General features: G+C 36.2%; 1 protein-coding gene across 1 annotated transcript; it reads right to left on the bottom strand.

The window, feature by feature from the left end:
- Nucleotides 1-4,624: 4,624 nt before the first annotated feature.
- On the bottom strand, nt 4,625-10,151 carry LOC136227885 (probable sphingolipid transporter spinster homolog 2). Its single transcript, XM_066016652.1, has 15 exons — nt 9,601-10,151; nt 9,025-9,156; nt 8,195-8,296; nt 7,644-7,748; nt 7,489-7,564; nt 7,214-7,288; nt 6,940-7,042; nt 6,804-6,863; nt 6,556-6,690; nt 6,370-6,446; nt 6,170-6,283; nt 5,581-5,700; nt 5,333-5,461; nt 5,173-5,251; nt 4,625-5,086 (listed from the first exon to the last, which is right to left on the bottom strand). The coding sequence occupies exons 1-15, from the start codon at nt 9,780-9,782 to the stop codon at nt 4,950-4,952; spliced, it is 1,626 nt and encodes a 541-aa protein (XP_065872724.1). The 5' UTR covers nt 9,783-10,151; the 3' UTR covers nt 4,625-4,949.
- Between the last annotated feature and the right edge of the window lie 830 nt (nt 10,152-10,981).

The following is a 10,981-nucleotide window of genomic DNA, read 5'->3' as shown; positions in this document are numbered from 1 at the left end:
ATCCAGTGTCATGGCTGCGGAACAAAAACAAACCTCTAAAACTGTAGTCACTACCAGCATTATTCCTGTATCTCACAAGATCACCGAACACAAATTGAATGGTTCAAATTATTTGGACTGGTCCAAAACTGTGAAGATTTATCTATGCAGTATTAGAAAGGGTCGACACTTGACTGATGAGCCCAAATCAGAGGATGAGGATTGGTCAGAAGATGATCCTCGTCTCTTCATTCAAATTAAGAACTCGATTGACACATGCATTGTAAGTTTGGTGCAACATGTGAGTATGTCAAGGAACTGATGGATTATTTACATTTTTTATATGCTGGCAGTGACAATATGTCGCGTGTATTCGATGTCTGTAAAGCCTTTTATTATTCCGACCGAAAGGGTCAACCTGTTAAGACATATTTTATGCAGCTTAAGCAAGTTTTTGAAGAATTGAATGAATTGTTACCTTTGGGCACTGATATCAAGGTGCTTCGTAAACAACAGGAACAAATGTTTGTCGTTAGCTTTTTATGTGGACTTGGATCAGATTATGAGTCTGTCACCTCTCAAATTTTGTCCAGTGCTGAAATTCCTGATGCAAATGAGGCACTCACTCGTGTTCTACGGAGTGACATTTCTTTTTCCACACCTTCAGCTCCTCTTGTGGCTCTTGTATCTAGTGCACTTTTTAGCAAGCAAAGTGGGTCTGCTCGCCCTTATCCAGGAAAAGCTATTGATGAAGGAAGAAAAGTTGTGTGCTATTATTGTCACGAACCTGGTCATACGAAACGTAATTGTCAGAAATTACAAAACAAGTCACAGAGGAATCGTTTTGCTCATGTTGCCACCACCAATGCCACATCCTCTTCCTCAGGTCCAACCTACACTCTTACTGCGGAAGAGTATGCCAAGTACCAGGAAACATTAGCTTCACAGCCTTCATCATCGCCTATTGCTGCAATTGCTGAGTCAAGTAATACAGATACATGCCTCCTTTCATCCTCTTCCAAATGGGTCATTGATTCTGGTGCCACAGATCACACGACAGGTAATTCTCAAATTTTCTCTTTGTATTCTAATAATGTTCCTTCACATGTCACCCTAGCTGATGGAACAACTTCATCTGTAATTGGCACTGGCACTATTAAACCCACCCCTACGCTTTCTCTTTCATCTGTCCTAAATGTACCTGGTTTTGATTTTAACTTGATATCTGTGAGTAAACTTACTCGCTCTCTCAATTGTTCTATCTCATTTTTTTCCGATCATTGTTTGTTTCAGGATCTCTTGACGAAGCAGATTATTGGTAGTGGACGAGAATTTGGGGGTCTCTACGTGTTGGATACTCATGTTAGACGACCTATTTCTTGCTCCAGTGTATCCACTCCGTTTGATGAGCATTGTCGGTTAGGACACCCATCTCTACCCCTTTTGAAGAAGTTGTGTCCTCAGTTTCAAAATTTATCTAGTTTAAATTGTGAGTCGTGTCAGTTTGCTAAACACCATCGCGTGTCTTCCTCTCCAAAAGTCAATAAACGGTCCAATTTTCCCTTTGAATTAGTTCATTCTGATGTTTGGGGACCATGTTCGGTTATGTCTAACTTTGGTTTCAAATATTTTGTTACATTTGTGGATGATTTTTCATGTACTACGTGGTTATATTTAATGAAAAATCGTTTCGAATTATTTACTCATTTTAGTGCTTTCTGTGCTGAAATTCGAACTCAATTTAATGTTTCTGTACATACATTAAGAAGTGACAATGGTAAAGAATACTTTTCTGGACAATTCCAAACTTTCATGCTTCATAATGGTATTCTCCACCAATCTTCCTGTGTTGATACGCCGTCTCAGAATGGTGTTGCTGAACGCAAAAATCGTCATCTTCTTGAAACCACTCGCACTCTTTTATTTCAAACACATGTTCCCAAATACTTTTGGGCTGATGCAATTTTGACAGCCTGTTTCCTTATCAACCGAATGCCGTCAACCATTTTACAAGGTGAGACTCCTCATGGTACTCTTTTTGCTAACAAACCATTATTTCCTATCTCACCAAGGATTTTTGGTAGTACTTGCTTTGTTCGGGATGTTCGCCCATAAGTCACTAAACTCGACCCTAAATCCCTCAAATGTGTCTTTCTTGGCTATTCTCGTCTTTAGAAGGGGTATCGATGCTTCTGTCCCTCTCTTAATAAATATTTGATATCTTCTGATGTCACATTTATGGAACGTCTTTCCTTCTTTTCCACATCATTTGATATACCTGCTACTTCAGACGATGATACTGTGTTAGTCTATCAGGTCCACCAAACTCAACCGCCTGTGCCTACACAGCTGCCAAAACCGCCAATTGTTCAGGTATATTCAAGACATCAGAATCCTCCTACTTTTGCTCCAGTACCAATATCTGTTTCGCCATCGGATCCACCGTCTAACACAAGTCCCGATGACTTTGTTCTCCCTATTGCACTACGCAAAGGTAAACGTTCCTGCACTTACCCAATTTCGGCTTTTGTTTCTTATGATAAACTATCCTCGACTTCACGCTGTCTTGTTGCTTCTATTGACTCTACTTGTCTTCCTAAGTCCGTTGCGGAGGCCTTATCAGATTCTGGTTGGCGTGATGCTATGATCGAAGAAATGAATGCTTTGGATGCTAATGATACTTGGGATCTGGTAACTTTGCCCGTTGGGAAGAAGTCTGTTGGATGTCGATGGGTGTATGCTGTTAAAGTCAATTCTGATGGATCTGTGGCTCGTTTAAAAGCTCGTCTTGTCGCGAAAGGGTATGCTCAGACCTATGGGGTTGATTACTCCGACACTTTTTCTCCAGTCGCTAAGATGGCTTCTATTCGGTTGTTTATCTCACTAGCAGCATGTTCTCAATGGCTCTTACATCAGCTGGACATCAAAAATGCTTTCTTACACGGGGACCTTCATGAAGAAGTCTATATGGAGCAACCGCCAGGGTTTGTTGCTCAGGGGGAGTATAGCAAAGTTTGTCATCTCCGTAAATCTCTATATGGTTTGAAACAGAGTCCGCGAGCATGGTTAGAGAAGTTTAGTCAAGCAGTTGAGTAGTTTGGGATGAAGAAGTGTAAATGTGATCACTCTGTTTTCTATAAACATTCTGCATCGGGCATCATTCTCCTTGTCGTCTATGTAGACGATATTGTTATTACAGGAAGTGACATTTCAGGAATTTCATTCCTAAAATCCTTTCTTGATGGTCAATTTAATACCAAGGACCTATGTGCTCTAAAATACTTCTTGAGAATTGAAGTATCAAGGAGTAAGAAAGGAATCTTCATATCTCAAAGAAAATATGTTCTTAATTTGTTGTCAAAAACAGAAAAATCAGGAGCTAAGCCATGTAGTGCGCCTATGACTCCGAATTCGCATCTTACATCGGAAGGAGAGTTATTTGAAGATCCTGGGAGATATAGGCGTTTAGTGGGAAAACTGAACTATTTGACAGTAACTAGACTTGATATAGCCTATTTTGTTAGTGTCGTTAGCCAGTTTATGTCTTCTCCCACCTGTGATCACTGGACTGCACTTGAACAGATCTTATGTTACTTAAAAAGGACTCCTGGACGAGGAATACTTTACAAGAATCATGGTCATACCCAAGTTAAATGCTTCTCTGATTCGTCCATTGAGATTCAATGTTTCTCCGATGCAGACTGGGCAGGAGATAAGGACAATAGAAGGTCCACTACAGGCTATTGTGTTTTCGTTGGAGGAAATTTGGTCTCTTGGAAGAGCAAGAAGCAACAGGTTGTATCTCGCTCTAGTGCAGAATCTGAATATCGAGCTATGTCTCGATCAGTTTGTGAAATTATGTGGATTCGCCATCTTTTGTCTGAACTTGGATTCAAGGTCAATTCTCCAGCTAAGCTATGGTGCGACAACAAGGCAGCACTTCATATTGCTTCTAACCCCGTGTTTCATAAACATACCAAGCACATTGAAATAGACTGTCATTTTGTCCGAGAAAAGATAGAACAAAATATCATCTCTACAGCCCATGTCAGGACGAATGAGCAACTTGGAGATATAATCACTAAAGCTTTAAATGGTGTTCGGGTAAACTATATTTGTAACAAGCTGGACATGATAAATATCTATGCTCCAGCTTGAGGGGGAGTGTTACAAATTAAATAATAAGTCTCTAAGTCTGTATTTATTGTTTCATTATTGTCTGTTGTATCTGTTATATTATTGAGTCTGTATCCCGAATGGAAAGTGATAAAATGAGTTTATACGATTAGAAGTTGGCCTTCTAGGATCAATCCTGTCGATTACTTATTTGAATACAAGGTTCAGCAAGAGAAAAGCGGAGAATACCGTCCAGACTGAAAGAACAGACATTAGGTCGTGACTTGAGGGTGAGGCGAAATGGCTCTTCATTTTTTCTGGTGAATGAAAACTTTTTGATAGAAAAAGGCTGACCGGTGTAAGAGGACTACATTGAGCCCTAGGTATGGGTTTCCTTACTAGTCATGGGTCTCTTCCTACACTATACTTTCATCATGTATATATACGTGTAAAGCTTACCTATCAAAAGTATGAAGTAAGAAATACTTTCATCATTTCAGATACTATGCACAAACCAATGAATATAGACTAACCTGAAAATGAAAATATGATTATGATTGCTTTTGCTCTTTCTTTCTTTTGTTTGGTTCATATGAAGATACATTAACAAACCAGGTGATGAATCAACAGCCTTGCCTTCACCCAGCTTCATCTCCATCCCCATCCCCATCCCACTAACCTTAATCTAAATCTCCAAATTTCAAACAATTAATTGAGATTCAGATATGCTTATATTTACATCAGACTAACCCTTGCCTAAACCTTGTAAATGGATCTATCTATCTCTATCAAACCAAAACTAGATAAATCAAATAAATTCTATCCTTTCCTAAAATAAAAAATAAAAAAAATCTTTACACTTGTGATGGGGACTCTGCAGAAGTTGCTGTTGCAGAAACTCCATTTCCATCAATTAAAGGTGTTGTTTTTGAACTTCTAACTTGATGCTCACTTTCTTCATTATATCTATCTACACTTTTCAGGAATATTCCTGCCACATCAATTCTGTAACTATCAGTCTCGTGATCGAAATCTCTGCAACTTTACACTTTTATAAAATTTATCAGATATGATTACCTATAAACCAGATCACTGCTGCTGGAAACAAAATGCCTGATAGAATAAGAGTAGTTGTCCTCCAATTGTTAATATGATCCTGCACGATGCTTCGAAGTTAGGCAGATTAAAATCATTATCTAAACATGCTTGATATGAAAGCAACATAAGGCTATTAAACCTGGAGGACCCCAACAAGGGGTGAGGAAGGCACGTCACCAAAGATATGGATCGAACAAGTAGATATAGCCATAGATAGAGGTCTTAGACTTGGTTTAACACAATGAAGAGATATAAAACTCACTGGACCCTGCATAAACACAGAGATTGTTCATGGAGTGAATATAAAATGCAATAGCCAACATTCGGGAATTGAATGGCGAAAGAAATTGAGAAGGTGTGATATTTCTGCCTAAGAAATGAAAGTACCTGAGTTGCAAAAACCAGTAGTTCACCAATCGCGAAAAGGCCAAGAAAAATGTACATGTTCTTAGAACAGAACGCACCAAAACAAAATATCGCTCCGAAAAATGTAGCTGTTGATATAAGCTGTAAACAGTTCAAGTAATAATTTTAGAATCACAAAGACCAAGTTTTTAAAACAAGTTGTTATGTTGCACGGAAAGGGAAACTGAAACAGACAGACACAGGGAAACATTATTTCTAGAACTTCAAAAACATAGCCAGGAAACACTACTTAAGAGGAGTTTCCGTGCAACATAGAGCATAACTGCTGGCCTATTACTTCCACAACTGTTGAAGATTAATAACAAGAAATGCCATAAGCAGCCTTGAATGCCTCATCGACAACTCAACATATCGATATCACATAACCACAAGCTAACCCTATGAAAGACTTGTCCTATACCATTGTCCTTATTTCATCAGCGGAACCACAAGAATATAATTTCGAGGTATAGATATTTTATCAGACAAGGTATGCTGATGTTTTCTGGTGAGATTAAAGTCTTGTATCATTAATCCAAACAAAAGCTGCGGCTAAAATATAATTACATACCTTAAAAGCATTAGGGATTGTGGAAGTCATGCTGTCCAGAATAAGACCTCCAGCTATTGTGCCGATTATTCCACAAACTATTGTAATCCCTCCGAATATCATATCTGCATTTTTCTGCCAAAAGAACAAGACTTCAATTTAAACCGGCTAACCTTTTCTTATCTAAACTCATTTCAGCGTTGATTAACTGATATGCTTACCATATTATAAATGTTACTAACAGCCTTAGGGCCCCAATATGAGTATGCGCCAAGTACAAAGCTGTATGCTACGTAGCCTACAAAAGAGAGAAGAGCCCAGAAATTGTTAAATAGGAAATGATGAACATGATTCAATTATGAAGAATATGAATTAAATATGTAATGAACCAAGGATGCGATAGATACCCAGAACATTTACGACAAAAACTTTCTCAACCAATAGAGTTTTCATGTCTTTCATGAATATTGAGCATTGATTCATGCTTTTATCCTCCTTAGCAAGCAATATGTCATCTTTATTGGCAGAAACCTCTTCTGAATCTGCATTAGCATTCAAGCCAGATTAATAACAAATTGAAAAATATTCTTTGGTTAGATTAGATGCACAGATAAGAACGGATACTTAAGATGGAAAAATGTCTAACAAAGGGCACCTTCTGAGACATCTGTCTCTACGGATGTCAGTGCTTTATTTGATTCAGCAGGAACAAAACCTGTATCACCAAGTTGTTTAGAGATAAATGGAACATGATGCTATGTCGAATAAGAATGATGTAACCAAGTTTGCACCTTTCATCTGTAAAGGTTTCAAACAAAACGCTACAACAACAAATGGAACCATCAAAACTGCCTCTCCAAAGAACGCCCAACGCCAGTTAAAATGAGTTCCAACCTATCAGGAATAGAATGACAATTGTTATTTGAAAGCATTCTAGAGCTTCATAATACCAAATAATGATGTAGAAATTGTTTCAATATCTGTAGTCTACGTAAACATACAACATTTTATGAAAGGAACCGAACAACCAATAGCTAGCAATCATAAACATAGGAACAAACTTACCAATCCACCATACACATAGCCGACAGCATATCCTGTTGGTATACACATGTAAAATATTCCAAGCCATGCCGTTTTCTGGAGCAAAAGCAGGAGGAGAAGCAGGTTTTCAGCACATAGAGCAGGAAACACAAATCACATTATTCTAAAACAAAAAAAAAACTACAAATTCTATAAAGAGCTTAGAATTCTGATGTTTCCAGTAAAATTGAACAAACACAGCCAGTCATACTAATACTAATCTAAACACGTTTGCTAATATAAAGATAGAACTAAACCTGAGAAACTGGAGCATTATCATCTATAAATGGGGCCGCAAGACTTATAAATGAAGCTTCACCAACGCCAACAAACCTGGAATAGCAAACTACGTGTTGAGCACATTATTTTGTTGTGAGACTTTAACAAAGATGATGAGATAAAGTGTTCTTACATGCGGAAAACTGTAATTGTCCAGAAGTTAACTGAGAAACCACAACCAACCACTGCAAGTGTCCAAACAAACAATCCAACTCCAATAAGCCTAAAAGGGTTATAGCTGCAAAAGGTTTCATTGAAAAAAGAATTCTCTATATGTCAGAAACAGAATGCAGAAACGGAACTTAGGCACAAATAGAACCTGAAATAGGAGTTCATGTTTGTATAGTCTATCAGACAAACAAATTTGCAACAAGAAACTCAGAATGCAGAAACGGAACTTAGGCACAAATCTTTAAACAATCTATATCATTCAGTTCATACAGCACAACGATCTTGGACATGCATATAGCCTCAATAATGCCAACTTAAAACATTGGGGGTTTATTGGCTTTGAAGTTTATGAGCAAGCACAAACAATGCAATACAAAACCTAATTCTTACGATTTTGCTCTAAATGGAACTAAATATATCCACCTTTTCTATCAAATCAATGTGCTAAATAATTAATTATATTGGTATTTAGGATTAATTGTTTCAATAAGCACCTCAAAGTCATTACATTACCTCTTTGCTAGTGAGGCAAATATTGGAGAAGAAACAAGCAGTCCAACCATGAAAGCAGATGATAAAACTCCATCTTGAAAATTGCTTAGAGAAAAGTCCCCCCTATACACCACAAGGAACCAAATTTAGTGAAAAAGAGTTTAAAATGGGTTTCTGCAGATAATAAGCATCAGTTCTCAAGTGAGAGAACATAACATGAGCAAACAAGACCAATAAAACATTAAAAACTCAATTAACCAACTAAACGAAAAGCTTAAGCTGGTAGTTAATGCACAAATTCAAACCCAAGCTGATTGTCTCATTCATACTTGTAGAAATATGAGAATGCAACATTCCAACATAAGATCCCTCAAATCAGCAGCTTCTTCAAGGTAAGATGAACATGTGATTCCAAGGTAAGATGAACACGTGATTCCAACAGTATTTCAGGTCCATTTTCAGAAATTTCAAACCACTTCCAAATCGAAGCAAGCATTTCAACCTAATTTCAATGGTCAAAGAAGCTAGAGGTGTAAATTTCTGACGGCGACAATACAATTTAAAAAGAAAACCAAACTGACACAAACTATTGTCATTTTTCTAGCATTTTATTGTATATAACCATATATAGTATAACATAACATCATTTTGACACGAAACCCAACCAGCAGAAAGTAAAGCAGAGAGAACATATCTCTGTTTTGACTACAAAAGTTCAGATCCACCAACATTGGGTGGAAAGCCCTGATTTTTACACAACCAACAATAAACAATAGTGGCCACAACCCTTACAATGAAAATTTAAAATCTAAAAAATAGAACTTTCAAAAAAGCCTTCAGATAGTTCTTACTGTATTCCTGTAGCATCTGCACAGGTAGCATTTCCTGAGCAAGTTCCACTACTTCCATTGACACCATTGCTTGCTATTGCTCCTCTATCAACATAATTTATTAAGTTGATGATACAAAAGATTACCAGCAACCTGCAAAAAAAAAAAAAAAAAAGCTTATTCCTTATCTCTCTTTTTTTGCACAGAAATTCTGAATAACAGTCAGAAAACAGAAACTACTGATCTGCTTCCATTGAAATCCTAATAGGGTTTTACTAACACCTTGAAATCAAACATAAAACTGTAAAAAAATCCAACTTCAAATCGTAACTTCGCCGCCACGTTTCCTGATTCTTTTCTCACAAAACCATGATCTCATATGAAAAAAAGAAAACCTAACTTTTTAAGCATGATCCCATCTGATCAACAACAGCAACAAAAACAAAACCTTGATCACTCACTCTGTAAACCCCATTCTTCCATATCTATTTGAACACCCAAAAAGGAAAAAAAAAAATTCCATTTTTTTAATCAAAAACCTCGAAACCCACCTTCCCAACCCAATAAACAAAATCAAAGATTAAAAAAAGGAGCAACCTTTTAGGAGTGAACCAAGGGGGCTGAGGAACAGAAGCTAATAAACTTGAGTTTTTATCATCCATCTGTAGTTGAACTTCCTTAGACGGTGGTATTGGGGTTGTGTTTGGATTTGGGGTTAGCTTATCATCATCCGAATGTGGAATTGGAATCGTTTTGTTGGGTTCTTCGCTTTGTTCCATGACAATTTAAAATTGGAACCTAAAAGAAAAGAGGGAGTTGGGGCTAGAGAGAGTGTGATTTTTTAAATGGTAGTTAAAGAAAGTAAAGAAGTTTCTCTCTCTATCTATAACTGGTTGTTTGTCTTTTTCTCGTGAATCTTGGGATGGTAAAAATTGGGGGTTTTGTTTTGGAACTTCTTTTTCCTTCTTCTTCTTCTGTTCTTTGTAGAGGCAATGTGATGGTTACATCACAGGCGTGAATAGCGGATAAGAGATAGGGAGGGAGGAGATGGAGATGTAGAAAAGATCAAATCTTTATTTGTTTTGTGCGTAAAAAAAGATGAAATCTTTTTGATTGGATTGTTATCTATCTTCTTAAGGAGTTTGTGATTCTGATTCTGTTGCGTGTGATAATTATGGTTATCTTTCACAGTCAAATATAGGTGGAAGTGTTACCATTTAATGTTTCTAGACCTATACTTCATTAATTCTTCTCACCAACTTTCATATTTACATTCATTTTAAATATTTCTCCTAAATTTTAGAGTTCCTTTTCTTGGTAAAGATATTTTAGAGTTCCTAAACTTTCATCAATTTGCTCTTGTTTTTTTATACAAGAATTGTTGCTCCAAACAAAATACAATAAATAGTAGTACTAACCAAAAAAAAAAAATTGTGCAATAAATTTTATTTTATGGATTTTAAAAAATTATTTTTAAGAGTTAAAAGTGTGATATTATTCCTAATATTATAGATAGTACAACTCAAATTTTAATATTGTTAAGTTGATCTAATTAGACATAATTAGGACCGATTTGTTTTACCTACGGTTTGATGTTTGCGGAAAAAATCTACTTTTTCAAAAAGCATGTATTATCTGTTTTTATAAAATAAATGCTACTCTGCATGGATAAAAGGCAAACATGATGTCACTGACCAAACACCTAAAGTTCTTTTTTTTAAATGAAAAGACAAACACGAGCATAAAAATTAGATACCAAACACCCTCTTACTAAAATTCTACCATTGAACATAAATTTTTAGTATTTATATATTATAAAAGAGTAAACGATAGAATTAATGTGTCCTTCTTTTTTAATGATAAAAAATGTAAAATAATATCTAATATATTAATTTTATTTATATTATTATCTTTATCTTTAAAAATATTATTTAAAAAAATAAAATAATAAAATTTAATTTAGATAACACATTTGTAT

Source organism: Euphorbia lathyris, chromosome 4 (assembly GCF_963576675.1).
Source record: "Euphorbia lathyris chromosome 4, ddEupLath1.1, whole genome shotgun sequence".
In the NCBI taxonomy this organism is placed as follows: Eukaryota; Viridiplantae; Streptophyta; class Magnoliopsida; order Malpighiales; family Euphorbiaceae; genus Euphorbia; species Euphorbia lathyris.
Note: the sequence above shows the minus strand (reverse complement) of the source record. Positions and strands in the feature narration are given on the sequence as shown.